Raw genomic sequence first — 17,581 nt, 5'->3', positions numbered from 1 at the left:
CTAGGACACAGGCCTGAAATAATGGCAAAGTGAGGATGGTAAGCAGATGGAAGATACTTAAATTAAAGTTTGTCATTTGTGCCTTGTCCAGCTTACAATAGGGTAGCTTTCTGTATTTTGTGTTGATGATATGCCTTGTCTTCCCGCACTCTGAGGAGCTGCTTTAATCTCAAGTTTTAGAAGTGCTAGGATTTGCTTTCCAGGTGGTGTTTACTCGGAGGGGGAAAAAAAAAAAAGTTGCTTTTTAGGACTTCATCATGGTTTTCTTCTGTTTTATTTTAGAAATCTTCCAGAATCCCTGAGGATGACATCAGGTTGAGAGAAAACAGAAACCAAAACTGTGCCAATTTCTTGGAGCCAGCTACTGTGCTTGCTACAAAGGAAGAGAAAATGGAAATTGAAGTTCCAGTTTCTGAACATAAAAGCATCACCACAGTGGCTTCACCACATCCCACTGACAATCCAGCCCACTTCTTTTCCCCTGCTGCCAGCCACAATGGACTTAAGGACAGGCACGAATCTCTGGACAGTGAAGTTGCTAAAGAAATCAGATACTTAGATGAAGTGCTGGAGGCAAATTGCTGCGATTCTGCCACAGATAACAACTTTAATGGGACATCCTCCCCTGAACCAAGTGCAGTCTCCATTATGGATGGCTCAGGAGCATGTGTTAATGTCAATAATGATTCAGTACCCAGTGAAAGGGAAGAAAATGCAGCCGACAGGCAAGCATCCTTGGTTGCTGAACCATGTGAAGCTAGTGGAAGAGATGAGAACCTGAAAGCTAATGGCCATTCCTTGAGTGGTCTGAAAGAAGACTCTAAGGAGAGCCTGAAAGTGCCAGGAAGTCCCACTTCTTCAAACAGTTCTAGAAGATCCTCTAAGGATGGAGAAACAACCCTTACTACCCTTAAGAAAGAGGCTAAGTTTGAACTACGAGCCTTCCATGAAGACAAAAAACCATCAAAGCTCTTTGAAGATGAGGAAGAGAAGGAAAAATACAAGGTCCGCAAAGTGAGACCATCAGAGGAAATGATAGAACTTGAAAAGGAAAGAAGGGAACTCATTAAAAGCCAGGCTGTCAAGAAAAACCCCAACATTGCCGCCAAATGGTGGAACCCTCCCCAGGAGAAGACCCTGGAGGATCAACTGGATGAAGAGCATCTGGAGTCCCACAAAAAGTACAAGGAGCGCAAGGAGAGACAGCAGCAGCAAGGTTCAACACCAACATCACCCAAACAAATCAGCTGCTTCTTTGTACCACCAGAGCCCGTCAATATCAAGAAAGAGGATATTGTCACAGAGCAAATTGACTTCTCAGCTGCCAGAAAGCAGTTCCAGCTGATGGAGCATTCAGGTCCATCTCAGAGTCAGGCCCCACCAAGGCGCTCAGGAACACCCAAAATGTTCTCCATCAAACCCTTCTACAAAAGCCTCAATTCTCAGCATGTAGACAGGCCACTCTCCTCTGTGACAAGGCCTGTTTCAGTGTGTTCAGGGCAGCTTGAGGCTAACAGTGCCAGTGTGGTCAAAGCACAGAAGATGTCCTATACTTCAGAAGGTGATACAAGTGCTCAGACTACCACTGCTGACCCAGTGAGAGAGTTACCATGCAGTGATAGCCCCAGAGCTGGACAGGCCTCAAAACTGTGGGCGGAGGATGGAGAATTCATGAGTGCTAGAGCAGTCTTCACAGTGGTGAAGGATGATGGACAGGGCATGCTAGACCAGTTCCCAAAGTCAGGCAGTGCCTCTTCTCCTCCAGAGGAGCTTGACTCCGGTTTGGATGACTTGTCTGTCAGGTCTCAGGATACCACCATCTTGGAGACTCTCTCCAATGACTTTAGCATGGATAACATCAGTGACAGTGGTGCCTCCAATGAGACCATGAGTGCCCTGCAGGAAAGCTCGCTGGCTGATTTCTCCCTGCCACAGACCCCGCAGGCTGAAACTCCAGCGGAGTGCAGAGGCGAAGGCATCTCCAAGTCGTTCAGTGACCCAGGCTGTGACTCGCCATCCTCTGCTTTGGCAGACTCTATGCTGATGGATGACCAGCTGGAGTACCATGCTGGCCTGCTGGTTCAAAATGCCATCCAACAAGCCATAGCTGAGCAGGTGGATAAAGCAAACCACAAGGAAGAAGAAATCCCAGCAGAGAAGATATCAGTCAAACAGCAAACAGCCACCGCTGGGCCAGCTCCAGCCTCCAAGAAGCAGAGTCCAATGTTTGAGCCACCCCAGGTGTCATCACCTGTTCAAGAAAAAAGGGACACCATACCAAAGACTTCAAAAGAGGAAGACTCGGGACTCAGGGAAGGGAAGGGTTTGCAGCAATCACCCGTGTACTCAGCCAGCCAGCCGTTCCTTGTGGAAGAGAGTAGGCATGAAGTCAGCTACTTCAGCAAGTATTCAGAGGCAGCTGAACTGAGGAGCACCGCCTCCATCCTGGCCACGCAGGAGCCTGAAGTGACTGTGGGTCCTTTCAAGTTACGGTCAAGGAAGCAACGGACTCTGTCAATGATAGAAGAAGAGATCAGAGCTGCTCAGGAACGAGAAGAGGAGCTGAAGAGACAGCGGCAAGGTCTGCAGGTGGCACCAAGCCCTGTTACGAAGAGTGCACCACCAATGCCCACCAGAACTGTGTCTTACAAAACTGCACCAGGTAGGAGCTCAAAGCATCAAAGGGGAAGTGAAGTGTGACTGAGGGACAGGGTCAGATTCAGTTTTATGCCATTGTTGAATGAATATGTTGTTTTGCAGGGGGTGGGAGAGTTGTCATGATTTTGTCTGCCTGGAAACTGCAGGCAGAAGGATGGCATGGGACAATCCAACTTCCTGCCTGTGAGCACGCCTGTTGACATTTTTGTTTTTTCCCAAATGTAGCACAGAAGTAACTTACATACCCTGCTGATCATCATTAGGAAAACGTGTGCCCTATTCATCCCCTGCCACGTTATAGGGTGATATGTCAATTGCTGTGCTGCACAGACCACCTGCTGAAATTTAGGATCATCACAAGGAAGGACAGCAGCGGGTTTTGCAGCTGTGTGGCTATGTGAAAGACAAACACACAAAGTCTTTTTAACAGGCTTTCTGTTCTCTTGCACATCATTAAGAAAGTGCAAAGGTGAAGGAGATGTACAGACTTTGGGGGTTTTCATGAGATTTCTTCTTGTGTGTGTTTTGCCTTCTGTTTTCAGGTATTTCTTGGTTGTCTTAATGAACTTTGTCTGCTAAAAAGGTCTCCACAGCTATGAGTTGCCATGTATTTCAACTGGTGTCATTCACTACTGAATTAAATGGGCATCCCAAACAAAATGCTTAATAGATTCCACAGAAGTCCTCCTCTGACCGATCAGCTTCTGCAACTTTGTGCTGTCATTCACAGCAGTTACAGGACACCTCTCTCCTCCTTCCCCTTTTCAAAAAGTAAAATCAAGCACTCATGCCTGCTTGATGTAACATAAAAAAAGAAACCTGAAAACAAAAACTCACATACCAGGCTTATTTCTGTTTAGTGATTTTTATGAGTATAAACCTACGTATCTTTGTAAGTACTTGGAAGTTTTTATTAACAACGATCATTGTGAAGAGGTATTAATTTTACCCAGTACTTAAATTCCATCCTTATTTCCACTGGTGTAAATCTGAGCCGGTTATGACTCCAAAAATCGTACAGGGTGATCCTTTTCTTTTGAAAGTCCTTGCAAACTTGAATAAGGTCTAGATTCAGTCTACTACTCGGTCTGATTGTTAGCTTAGAGTGTTATGCAGCACGTACACAGCTAATACTTGGTTTTGTTTCATCTGCAAAGGGGGTGATTTTAACCTGTCTTTCTTGCCAAAAAATGTAGCAGTGTTATTGCACTTTGAAGTGCTGTTGTTACTACTCCTATAGTACAGCATTTTTGATAGAAAGTCTCTATAAGCTGAGGTGTTTTGAGAAATGTCTGACAAGCTGTGGGAAACAGGGCACTGCAGACGTCAGCTAGGAGGACTCATTGTGTAAAGGTGTGCTCATGACCGCTTTCAAAACCAGCATCATCTGTAGCTGCAAGTACTCAAAATGAGGCTGATAATAGTTGTTTCTCACATTGTAGTGAGAATGATAAACATATATTCATAAATGAGTCATTCCAGACAGTTTCCTTTCAATGTCCAACTGCCATATGTTCAAGAAAGAAAACTGGGATCTGTTAGCCAATGACTCCAGCTATTGAAATTTGCAGCTGGCAACAAGGCAAAGAATTAATTTCTAGGAAAAGATGAGTATGTGGCAATGTGTAAGGATGTCATTTATCAAAAAACCCACAAAGAGCATTGCCAAAGTCATTCTTAAATCTTCTGCTTTTGATGCTTTCTGAACAGCAAATGTGCTCAGCAGAGCTCTCAGCTGGTAGAAGTGAGAAGTGAGCTGAGCACCCTTGACATTGTAGACCCTCTCATCGTCTTGTTGTCCATCTGTGTCGCAGTTAAAGCTTGCAGGCATCCTTTAAATAGGGAGGAGGTATACCCTGCAATCCTTGGAAGATCGCAGCAACTTTATTTTAATATTTACAGCATCTTTTGAATATTTGCATAAACAGAGACAAAAAGTAATCCAGTAGAGGCAAGAAAATCTGGTTGTAAACATTCAGTTACAGAGGTGATTTACAGAGCAGAAAAGAAAATTTACTTGTGGCAGGCACAGTAAGGTATATGCTGTAGAACATGTCTGATACTGTAATCTGTATATCTAATTTCACATAGGAAAATAATAGTAATAGTAGTAGTAATAGTAATAATAATAATGAAAATAAGGAACAGGTACATCTGTCACCATCTGCCTTTCCTGAAGAGAGAATTGACACTATTCTTTGAACATGAGGATACCTCAGCAGAAAGCGATTAGGGTGTCAAGTCTCAATTTGAAAATTTGTTGCTAATCCGTAAGTAGGGAAGTGTAAACTCACCAGAACTCTTTTGAGAAGGTGTCGTAATGAATTTAATTAGCACTGGCCTACCTATCAGGTTGCTTTTTGTGGTGGCCTGGGCAGAGTAGCTTTACTAGGACTCCTGATGGTCCCTGGTTATTTATTACTCCAGCCCCACCTCACTGCTTTGAACCATTGCGTGGATAATAGAAATGCAAACGACAGAAAACGACAACTGCAGTGACCTGAACTGCTAGTTCGACTGTGATGTGAAAGATCAACGTAGTTCATGTGGGTGTATGTGTGAAATAACTGCTCATTACCTTAGATAGCAAAGAGGCTGTTTTTACCACCCTGACATAAAACCTTTATATAACTGAGGGTAGCACTAAACCTGGTGTCTGACAACTACCCAGCGCAAGCCAGTGTGGTTCCTTATACTAAACTTCTGTACTGCTAACAAGTGTCTTTTAAAGCTGTTTAGAATGCTTTGAAGCAGCCTTTTAATCCATCTCAGGTCACCGGCGCAGAACACAGAGTAGTTTCAGTGGAACAACGACTATGTGTTATGTGCACACAGGACAAGACCTTCTCCAGGGTACTTCTGGAAAGGTGAAGGGAAAGTCTTTCCCAAAATGTCGGGTTTCCTCATGCAGGAATGACCAAAAAAATGCTTGAGCATGGCTAAATGGAGAGTCATCGTGGATCCCATAATATTTGTGGAGCTGTATTTAAATTTGAACATTTCCTGCATTGTTTTGCTGGAGCACCTGCTGCATTTGGCAAGGTGCTGAGCAGTTGCATAGCAAGCCAGTAGTTTTCTCCTACAATGTGTGGGTGGTACACAATCCCTCCCAGGCAGACCAGCTGGGGCTGTTTCATACTTTGTTTGAACAGGATGATGAGTGTGCGACCTGAGAGGATCCAGCATATGTTTTGTGATGTAATTCCCAGTTTCCTTTTATTTGGAGTATTTAGATTAAGAAGAAATTGTGTCTATTTTCCTGTAGTGCCTGACTCAAGTAATATTGTATTCATTAAGATGTGAAAATCATTACATCAGAGGTCTCTGTTCAGTGAAGCCTTTTCTGTTGGAGAGAAACACTTTGTGAATATTTGCTGTCTCATGACGAGGCATGAGGAAATCCCTAACACTAGAAGCCGTATGGGCCTGGGAGAAGCTTTCCTGAAGCTGCCACATCTGCCTTTTTGGTGTTTGTCACCAAAGCATTGCCAGGTGAAACAGAAGGCATGTTGCACTCCCTGCACTCGTCTGCAGGTGGTCAGACCCATCTGCGCTCCCATCTGTGAGAGCTGCGCACCACGCAGTCTTCTGCTGTCCTCAGTTGATGAACTAGATGAGAGGGAGGAGGGGGAGTTGTCAAGGGGGGGAGTTGCACTTCAGTGATGCAAATGATCAGGTACCTTTAAATTTCAGGAATTCTTCCCTCCAAATAGTGAGGGATGTCTGTGTGTTGTCTTCTTTCTTCTCCTTGTTTTCTTCTGAGTGACAGCTGCGGAAAATAAAGACTCTGTCAGAGGAGCCACTTCAGCCTGAAAACTGTTTTCCACTTTCATTTTTCACTAGCAAATACCTACACTAAGGAAACTTCTCAGGTTCTACTGCAGCCTGAAGATACTTTTTGTATGGTGGGAGAAGAAGCAGAAATTTTGGGACGAGTTATTTTTAATATTTGTGGCCATGACAAAATTTTTAATGCTCTGGATACATTTAAAGGATAAGGATCAGGTAGGACACATGTGCATGAACCCCTTTTAAAATGAGAATTTTTAGAGAATCTAGAGCAGAAATGAAGTCTTCGAGTGTATGGAAGGTGCTGTTTCCTTACCCCTTCATAAGCACCATTATGAAAAAAAAGTTCATAATTCTCTTCAAGGATTTCTCTGGTGTGCTCATCACTCATCCCCTGAACACCTCCAGGAGTGCCTTAACAACATACTAACGCAGCTCGTTTTTCTTTTGCTCTCTTATGAATGAGAATGTGTGTGAAGTGAGAGAATCTTTGGGAGGTTCTTTTTTTCATGTTTGTTCGTGTGTGTGTTTTCATATTTGTGTTGCTCGCATGGTGTTCAAGAAGACCAAACAGGCTCACCTTTCACTTGGAGCGTTAATGAGGCTCACACTACCAGAGAGACAGGGTTTTTTACATACTTAAAGTGCCCCCTGGTTCCAGCACAGACCAGTCTCCTAGAACAATGTCTTGCTGAAATACCTTATTTTGAAAAGTTTGCTCTACTCTGCAGATGTCTTAAAATGCCTACGGGATCTGTAAAATAGTTGCTCTTATGTGAAGCCCCATTCTTCCCATCTCCTTTGTACCTTAGATAACAGTATATGATGACTCTTGGTACCTGCAGGTTACTTTGTGGTGACTCAGGCCCTTGTCCGAAGGCTTCACTTTGGTCGCTCTTTCTTCTTGACATTGCGGCAAAGCAACTGAGTGTTCTTCCTCAGCTTGCAGTGAGTGCTTGGACACCTTTCTCAGGCGCCACAGGGTGAATAAGTTACCATCACAACCCCTCTTGCTTCCCACAGCTGGGCAGATGTTTTAGTTAGGATAAAGGTAATTTTCCCCCAGCTCTTACCTGTCTGATTTTGCAGATGTGTCAGGCAGGATCACAGATTGGAACACAGACTGGAACACAACTGGAACACAGCAGCTGCCCTTTTCCTGAGCTTTCCCCTCCCCAGGGATGAGAGAGAACGTTCTCCATAGGAGCAGATCTCATCTGCCCCAAATAGCACAAGAGGTAGGAAATAAGAGAAATCAAATTCCAGGAGCTTCCTACTAGATCCTTGAAGCCGGAGGGTGGTGGGAGCCGTCACCAGAACTGTAGCCACAGAAAATTTTTTGGAGTCCCTTTGAAAGAGGACAAAAATGTAAATGTGTAGGTGAAGAATTAAGATGCTTATAGCCTGTACTCAGTATCTTGCAACAGCTCTAATGGTGACCTTAGGACAGTACCTTCTCCGAGAGGGGAAGACACTGCTGATAACAACTGTTAACTTTCCAGTGTGACTATCAGGCTGCAGTTTTTGCTGGTATCCCACAAGTATGACTCTCATTTCCATTTGAGTCAGAGCACAGTTATTCAGCTTGGATTTGGACTAGAACCACCAGCAGTGTCTCTGTGCATCCGGTGTGGTCACGGGACTGTGGAAATGCTTGTGATCATCATGTCTCATGATGCTTTTATGCTGAATAATTCTTCTGCCTGAGAACCGTACCTTATCTGGATGAAAATCTGCCAGAAGAAAATCAACGCAGCAACATTTCTAACAATCCAAATTAGCAGAATAGGCCCGTGCTGGACGGGAGCTCTACGTCTGGTTCTTGGAGTTTTTCTGTGGCGTTCTGAGAACCCTGAAGCCTGAAAGACTCCATCATCTAACCATAAGCTCACTGATGCTTGAGCTCGTTGCTTGCCTTTCAGACACTGTTTGCACTGCTAGGATCTTTCTCTCCCATCTGCCTACCTATTCTCGCAAAATTTTTAGGACGTGAAAGAGACACTTAATCCTCTGTGAAAAGTAGTTGAAATGATGCTGTGAATTCCTGGGTTTTTAGTGGAATTCGAACACTTGAAGAGGGGAAAATTGCGGTATAAGCATAAATTCTTGTGGATACAAACCACTGCTTTGCTGTGGGACAAATCTCCTTTCTACCTTGGCTTCTCTATTTGTGAAAAGGGAACTGTGACACTGCTCATGTTGACAGTGCCCAGCATGCAACAGAACAGTTGCATGGTGCTGCAGGATTGCTGCTACAACATGGAAATTGGACCTTCCATCCAGGGAGGGTGCACCTGCTTGGAGATAGCCCCTTTCTAAAATGCAGATTCCCAAAGCCTACAGTTTATATTGCTTCCCAGGGAGAGTAGAAGAGAGTAGAGAGCTCTTTTCAGCCATGAGGCTTGTCTATAGGTCTGAGCATCCTGTGATGTGTCTGCATCCCTGGGTGAAAGTAAAAGCAGGGCAGCTGTCTGAGAAGCTCAGTTCTTCCGGCATTACTTGCATACATCCAAGGCGGTTACTTACCTAGTGTAAGAATGGAGTAATACAGCAAGATATCAGGCCCTTAATTATTTTCAGCAGACTTTTTGACCCGCTGGACCTAATGGGCAAGGTGATGGTTGTTCTTCCTCTCTCCTGCTGAGGAGTCCAAGCTGTCACACGTGTTCAGCTGGGCAGCTCAGGATCTGCTCTTGTCCTGTGCTTTGGCAGCATATCTCTTGGATGTCTGTGAAACTGGTGTTGGTACAACCCAGAGGAGAACCTGGGCCTGTAGAAACTTCCTCTCCAGTCTCTGGTGGAGTGATTTAAGGGGGACAAATTCCCAGCCTTACCCCTGCACCAGCCAGCTTAAGCTAAGCCAGTAATGAGAAACTAGTGATGCGGGGTTTTTCCATACTGATCTGAAACGAAACAAGCCCAGGAGGGGGATTTCTTGTAAAAGACTTATGCGGTGTCAACTCAGGTTTCACTTCTTCCTTCAAGAATAAACCCTAGTGATACAGGAGGTTTCAAGGCTCTGTCTAGTGGCTACCACTGTCATCATGCTATTTGCAGGAGCAGCTGGGGTTTTCATTTGTCTCAGCAACAGGAACTTTCCTGAAAATCTGCACGATCCTTCTAATTAGGTCACTTATTTGTAAGGAGTTCGGTGTGGGGTTTTTTTCCCCTTTTTTTCTTTCCCATCTATTGAACCATCCTTTTTCAAAGAGTTGACCTGCCATGGAAAAGGGAACCTGGTTTTGGTTCAGCATTGCTTTCTCCTGTCATAGCTGAGGACCCCTGCACCTTACTCCCAGGTCTATAACCTGCTACCACCATCCTCATTCTTCCCACTGAGATGAGGTTGGCAGCTCAGCCTGGATCAGCACCTGGTGATGAGAAACCAGGCTGTCCTCCCCAGGTGAGTTGTCCACACCCTGAGCTATCCCACAACTTGTTGCAGTGGTCTCCTTGCTCTGGCCTGCCCCATCAGCTGGGGTCACTCTGCCTAAAACAGGCTTCCTTGGTGAAATGGGCTCAGTCAGAAAGCAGCCTGACTTCTCTGTGGCTTTCCTGCCACCAGGAGTCTGAAGAGCCCTGTCTGAACAAGGGGTGTGTGAGATTGAGGCCCCATCCTGCTTTGACACAGGTCTCCCTCCAGGAACACCGTCTTCAACTTGCAGGAAACAGCTGCAGTGGAGAGTCACACCAGGGACCAACGCACAGCCTTTCACACTTAGAAAGCAGATAAAAGCACTGGAAGAAGAGAAGCAGCCAGCAGTGCTTAACAAGATGCTGTCTTTGGATGTCTCGTGCATGGCCCCTGGTGAACAATGGTAGCATTCTGTGTGTTGTGTTGTCTGAGCCATTTTCCAAAATCTTACAAACATTTCCAAATCCCCGACAAGAATCCTGCAGGAGGGAACAGGGGTTTAGCTGCCTGATACTACTGTAAACAATAGTGCTGAGTTAAATTTGCTTTGTAAATTTGGTAACTCTTCTAAGTTTTGTAAAAAGATTTTGTAGTGTTTTGGTGTAGTGGATTTCAGGAAGTGGAAGAGGGTTTTAAAAGTCCATGATCATCCTGACTTACCAGGTTGTTTCATAGACTTCATTCCGAACTGTTTTTTCACTCAAACCGTGCTGAAAATGCTTCTCCATCTGTCATCTTTTAGCAACAACTTGTGAGTCCTTCAATTTAGAAGGCAACATTCCTTTTCATGTCATTCCAGGAAAGATAGAGAAGATCAAGCCTCCTCCATCCCCCACCACAGAAGGCCCTGTCTCGCAGTCTGACCTGCCACACGAGGAGCCTGCGGGAGCCCAACGACCCAAGAACCTGATGCAGACCCTCATGGAGGATTACGAAACACACAAAACTAAGAGACGAGAAAGGATGGACGACAGCAGTGTAAGCACTTTTTTCACTGTTTGCTCTGTGATAGAGACCATGACTTGTAAGAACCAACATTCGGAACAACAAAAATATTTCTTTCCCAAGAATCTGTTCAGATCACTTTGCAAGCATGTAATGATTTTAAAACATTGTAAGGTCTAGTGTGTTTGAAATGGAAGAATGAATCACAGAATCACAGAATTTTGGTTGGAAGAGTCCTCTAAGATCATCGAGTCCAACCGTTCATGCTGTACTGCCAGGGTCCCTACACCATGTACCTCAGTGCCACATCCACACGGCTTTTAAACACTTTTAGGGATGGGGACTCCGCTGCCTCCCTGGGCAGCCTGTTCCAATGCTTGACAACTCTTTCTGTAAACAAATTTTTCCTAATATCCAACCTAAATCTGCCCTGGTGCAACTTGAGGCTGTTTTGTCTCATCCTGACACTTGTTACTTGGGAGAAGACACCAACCCGCATCTTGCTAGAACCTCCTTTCAGGTCATGGGGGCCAATGGGAAGAAGGAGAGTGTGTCACTGCAAATATCAAAGGCAACTCTTCTTAAATTTCATTTTAATTAAGTTAATTAATAATAAGGGCAGTGGGTAGCTGCCCTGCAATTGGTGTACTCTGTTAATTCACACATCACCAAGACCCTCCACTGTGTTATTTTAGTGGCTCTTTGTGTATCAAGCCTGTACTGATGCCTGTGTTCGTAGACCCCTGTAGTCCTGTTGCAGTGTGCTCAGGATTCAGTGTAAGTGGATAACTTCCCCAGAAACCCCTTGCAGAACTGGAATTGAAATGTCTCAGAAATTAACTTGGATCCTTCACCGGGCAGCATGCTGTTTCCCACTGGATTTCTTGTCTTCTTTCCACACAAACAGAAAATCAGCCATTTGTGAAATGAGTGCCCACATTTCAGTCATTACTGTAGTAGTGTTTAACCCAATTAAGCTTTATTGGAGGCACTAAGAAGAGCTATGAATATCTTAGATGGAAGTATCAAAATTCAGATTCAACTGTTACACAACCTGTTTCCCAACAGAGCATGAGGAGTTTCTTACTCAGACCTGTTACTGGGGGCAGTGAATGCAGAAGGTAGTGAGATGGAAATGCAATATAAAACTTCTTAAACAAGCGCAGTGTTTGCTGAAGCGCCCACAGTCCTCCAGGCATTTCCCAGAGATGTCGGAACAATGACCGAGGAACTTGTGCTCCATACAAACTGCTTTCTAGTAACGTTAATTAAAGGTAGAGTTTCATTAGGTGCGTAGAAGTAAATGAAGGTTTGTAAATACTGCAATAGCCTGGCAGCTTTTAATCTTAACCAGTAAATATTGGACAGTAGCATGAGATAACTAGAGTCAGAAGGAATGCAATGTGGAGGGGTCCTGTTGCATTTCAGCTGGTGACCTAAAACATAGTAGGAGAGCTGACTCCAAAAGTAAATAGATTAATTTTCAGTGCACACCAGAAACTTTCTGGTCTCTTCGTCTACTGAAGCCATTGAAAAACAAGATCTCGTTGTCCATCAGGCTCCTGCTGCCACATAGGAAGCCAGCTTTTGCACAGGAGCGTGCCTTGTTCTGACAGTGGCATCTTCGGAAGGAGCTGCTCCCTGGTTTCCCCTCTCTTCCCAAAGAACCCAGTGAAATGGGGTGACTCTACCTGCTCCAGTGAGTGCAGTTTTCTGGTGTCTCCTCAGAGGATCTTTTTCCCTGAAGGGTGCTCAGAGGCTTGTAGGAGACATGTCACACTCTCATGCCCTTTACAGAAGCTGGGAGGAACTTTGGGGAAAAAAAGAGTGGCATAAAACTCCTGGCATGCAAACCAGAACTGGTACTCAAGAGTCCCACGACGAGCGTGTGTCAGTCTGTTGGCTTGGAAGCTGGGCACAGTGGAGAAGCTGCTTCGCTGGAGAGCAGCTTGTGCTTACCCTGTGCTTTTTTTCCACCCCCCTGAAGAGCAAAGATGACTTGCCTAGCCCATGAAATGGTGGCTTGCGGCTGGAATCTTCTCACGCATCTGTGATGGTCACATGCCATTTGTCATGCGTGTTGTAGCACACAAAAGACATACAAGGTGGCATTAGGCCTAACTCCCTCTGCTCAGTTACCAGAGTGCAACTGTTCAGGTGCTTGCAGAGCTGCGCCTGTGCCCCCTAGACAGCAGGTTGGCCACAACTGCAGTCTCTTCTGCAGTTCGAGTGAGTCCTGATGTCCTGACTGGAGCACTGGTCTGGGCAGCACCTGACCAAAGCAGTGTGCTCTGGGTGCCAGCTTGGCCGTCTGCTGCTGTTAAAGCTGCCCAGGCTCCGACTGCCCAAAGAGACACTGCCAGAGCATTGGTGCCAGTCAGACAACTTGTGGGTTGGATCCTTCTTTGGGAGGAATTGTCAATGCTGCAGTGAATTTTCAGAGACCCAGTGCATACCGAAGTCCCACAGTATTGCGATTTGCTGTAATTCTCTTTTCTACGCCCATTGCATACAACCAAACAAGATGTATATTCTTGCGGCGGGCTAGCCAAAATCCTATTAGAGGGCAGTGTCCTGCACAGCCCGGCAGCATGAGTGTTTTGTTTCTCTTCCCTGCCGTTTCCCACTCTCCATTTGTAAACAACTCCCATGACTGACAAGGGAAAGATAATTCAAATAAGAAGTGCTGCACTTGTACCACCATCTGAGCTAATATTTTACATGCCAGACAAACCAGTAATTATTTAAATAGCAAACACCTTTGATTTGTCAGCAGAGGACATTCATCCATGAGCTCAGGAAAAAGATTTCTAACAACACAAAAGAGCACATCACTGCCCTGTTTTTAAAGATACATGAAATACAGCGAGGGAAGGAGTGTAACTGGCAACCAGACAGGCAGCTGCCACTTAGAACATTAAGTCCTGAGAGCTGAACGTGGCTCAGCATCGTTCTTTGTGAGGGAGGGGAATCAGGTACCTCCTCAGATACTGGCAGCAGTCAGAGTGCTGTGACACCTGAGGTTTAACAGAGCCAGCGCTGCTGCGGGGGCAGAAGGCAGCAGCCACAGTCTGCTGAATGGGATTGTAGAGAGGTTTGATGTCGGTGGAAACTCCCCATCATGTGCTAAGCACGCCAACATAACAGATGTATAGACCCTCCTCCCTACGTATGACACACCGAAAGGAAGGAGGGTAGTTTCAGTGGGACATCTACCCTGTCTCTCCTTTAAACATCGCCATGTTCTGTTTTATGTCTGGCTTCAGTGGCTACAATGTGGCTGCTCTGGCCAGGGCTTGCAGGTTTTGCCTTTCAGAAACAGAGGGCAAATCAAGCGCATCTGTTCTTGGAAGAACTTCGCTGCTTAGACAAGGTGGCAGTTTCTTCCAAAGAGGATGTGTTACAATAGAGGTTTCAAGAGGTGAGAAAAAGCGAAAAAGCAGCAGCAAGAAGACAGGTCAAGCACTGATGGTAAACAAGACAGGCTGGCCAAGCAACGTCATTAAAAAACATAAAAAAACAAAAAAACTACCAAACAGACTAATACTACTTTTTTTTTTATGACGCCAAGTTGCTTGAAGTCTTATACTCTGTGATATGCCAGTTCTTGTAATTTTTTGAATTTTGTTCTTGTTTCATAGTTATAACATGCTTTCTCAATGTACTAATACTGGTCTTTTCCCTTTCTACCAGTACACCTGTAAATTACTGTCTAGCAAGGTTACTTCTGAGGTACTTTTCAACTGCTTATTTATTTTTCCTTCCTCTTGCATGGTGATTCCAAGTGCATGTCACTGCAGTTTGCATTTTCATACGGTGTGCTGGTGCTGTTTCACATCAAAACCAGGATGCAAATGTGGGGGGGATATTCCCTTGTATCTCTCATCAACAAATTTTTCTGAGGCTGGTTTTCTAAACCTTGGACTCTAGTTACAATTTCTGGCATGAGACAGGTTGTAATTAAAGGGATTGGAGCTGTTGCCCTGGACTGGAGCATTCCCGAGGTGTGAAATGAGAACTTCTCCTTAGTCCCTGGCACTGTTTAGCTGGCAAAGCTAAACCTGGGATCCAAGCATCCTCAGGTGCTGAGTGAAACTGCTGTGGCTTTCTTTTGTCTCTGGTTACAGTGTATTTAGCACTATCAAAATCTCTAGTATTTTGTGAAGAGTCTGCACACCAACATTTCATCGGTGGAAGAAGAGAGTCAGATCCAAGCGCATGACCTCAGTCTGGTGAATTTTGTGAACCTGTCCTTGTCCCTGTCTGTTGTGATGTGATGACTGATCACAGTCCCACAATTTAGCATCAGTGTTGGTCTCAGAGTAGAAGAAACCCAGAGCTGCCGAAGAAAGGGAATTTACAGTGACACTTGGTATTTTAGCAAGGCAAAAACTTGCTCAGTCCTTATCCCTACAAAGCTGGACTCTGCCAAAGGCCACAATTTTAAGAGCACAGAGTTGATACCAACTATGCTTTTCCACTGTTTGTTGGGAATGAGGTGCTCAGTAATGTGGACATTTCAACAGCCTGTGATTTTTTGTGGAGAACCATGTGTAAATCTGGACTTCCGAAAGAGACACAAGCAGACAAAGCACACAGACACAAGCAGATTCTGGTAATGACTGACAAAGTTCATTTGTCCAGCATCAGCATTTTTTAATCAACATGAACCTTGCACAGTTATTTCCCTCTTCCATAATATATTTGACCACATTAGCTACTTCAACACAAGTACATGAACATTTTCGGTTCTGGAGGGTAAAGCACACATCTATGTGATTTCCTATTCATTAATAATTTAGTGTGAGTTTTGTCTCACTCATACAAACTAGTCATTGATCTTTGTGTAGAGTATTTATAGAGAGTTAATCGGTATAAGAGCAGTGTGCTTTCTGAGACTGGTTTTAAACACAGGTTAGGTCTATTCCCCCCTAATGTCTGCACAATAATCTGAGTTACAATTTAGGAATGGTAAGTAATGATCAGAGCATTTGCTAGTGTATGATAGGCAGAAGCTAAGGTGTGGATTTTACATGCCCAGACCTCAGCCTTCTGCTGGGAAGGGTTGTCTGTCCCTCTTGTAAAATGATAGTGAGGCAAGGAGTAAGGAGCTGGAAATGAAAGTGCGTGGATAGAAAAGGGGCTAGAGATGAAAACAGCTGTAAGACACCGTGATTGTGTATGCAGGTGAAAGTGTGTCACCTGGCTAATCCCGTGTTAAGCCTCAGACTGAAGAAACCATTTGGTTCTCGCTGCAAATCTTTAGCTGAAGCAGGGCAGTTGTCTTGGAGGGAGTAGCAAGACTCAAGGCATGATGCCTCTCTACTTGACCCCACAGCTGAGCTGTGTCTCCTGTTCACAAGAACCCACCCTAATCTGCTCCTGTGCAGGCAGGTGGCTCAACTGTAATCATTGTCAACAGCTCTGGAGCTGACCCAGCTGTGCTCCCCCTGGCTGGAAGCGGAAGCTTCCACATCATCAGCCTGGCAGCTTTGCTCTGGTAAGTGGCAAACCCCCAGCAGAGTACAGTAACTGCTGAAGTTAAGCAAGGTGCAGCAAACCACAGCCTGCTTCATTAGGTTGCTGTGGTTTTATCACCTCCGAATTCCTGCAGCCTATCTTAAAAGCTGTTTAAAGAGAGCACAGATAACTGTGTGCCTGCACATACATAGGTTGTTCTTATCCTCAAAATCTCCTGCTTTTGTGCTTACAACTATACGTAACCTCAAATTTACAGGACATTATCCTGAGTTTGCTTAATATCAATCATGCTGTAGGAGATATTGCGGTAAGGTGACATATATACAACATTAAATGTTACTGATCAAATTTTTGTGTTACAAATCAGAAAACCAATATACTAGATTTGATGGCGGAGGACACACAGTTTATGTTTTAATGCTGACCCCCAGCAGTGTAATACCGTTACTGTCTTGTTTCAGAAAAAACACATTTTTTCCTCAGATACTCAGCTCCTCATTGCACTCATTAGAGGTCTGGTGTATTCAGTGATAGCATTAGGCAGGTGTGGTAAAGACAAAACCTTGATACTGGAGGAATAGCTGTTCTTTGTCCCTCAGTAGCTCCAGTTCTATGTAAGGCATTTAGTTTATTATTCCTGAGTGGGAATGGTCACGTCTGCAGAAGCAGTCAGCCTGTTCCCTGCCGTTGTGCTGCTGTTTCTTTGTGCACAGTGTGCTCCGTGGAGGTGTCTTGTGCAGTGACTTTCCCGCATGGTTGTGGTGGATTTCAGACACACAGATCTTTGCATTTTCTGGTTTTATTGCTTTTTGTTCTTCCAGGTCCAGATGGGACGATGCAGTAAAATACTAAGCTCCAGAAAAATCATTTTGGTTCCATATCAGATTTGCTGCTACTATTCAATGAAAATTACCCTGTACTGTACAGCAGTCAGTTTCATACAGTGGTGGGGATAAACATGCTTCAGACTAAAGCATATCTGGTTTTTTTTTTTTTTCATTCTCTTGTTGCCAGTAAGAGAGCAATTATTGTTACATCTGTTTGAGAAAAACTCAGGACAGGTTAGTCTCCATCTCTAGGATGGATAGATAAATTAATCTTAGATTTATTTAAGATTAGTAAAGCTACCATTGAACAGTGGTAGCTGTTTCAATCTCCTTTTTTTCCTTTTTTTTTTTTCCCAAAAATCCTTAAAAAAAATGAAATCTGCCAGGGAAGAGCCCTCTGAAATTCTTAGCAAGACCCCAGAGCTTCAACCACAAGAAGCACACAGCAATTTTTTGCAAAGATAGG

General features: G+C 44.5%; 1 protein-coding gene across 2 annotated transcripts in view; it reads left to right on the top strand.

The window, feature by feature from the left end:
* The first annotated feature begins 286 nt into the window (after positions 1–286).
* Positions 287–17,581, top strand: part of AKAP2 (A kinase (PRKA) anchor protein 2) — a 21,095-nt gene continuing 3,800 nt past the window's right edge. The window contains exons 1-3 of one of the 2 annotated variants that reach the window (XM_010136771.1): positions 287–2,662; positions 10,662–10,840; positions 14,501–14,539. In XM_010136771.1, coding sequence (XP_010135073.1) covers positions 391–2,662; positions 10,662–10,840; positions 14,501–14,539 — 2,490 coding nt within the window. In that variant the 5' untranslated portion in view covers positions 287–390. The remainder of the gene's footprint in view (positions 2,663–10,661; positions 10,841–14,500; positions 14,540–17,581) is intronic. The other variant, XM_010136770.1, reaches the window with a different exon arrangement.

Source organism: Buceros rhinoceros, unplaced genomic scaffold (assembly GCF_000710305.1).
Source record: "Buceros rhinoceros silvestris isolate BGI_N320 unplaced genomic scaffold, ASM71030v1 scaffold12485, whole genome shotgun sequence".
Lineage (NCBI taxonomy): Eukaryota > Metazoa > Chordata > Aves > Bucerotiformes > Bucerotidae > Buceros > Buceros rhinoceros.
The sequence above is the reverse complement of the archived record's forward strand: the minus strand, read 5'-3'. Positions and strand labels throughout refer to the sequence as shown.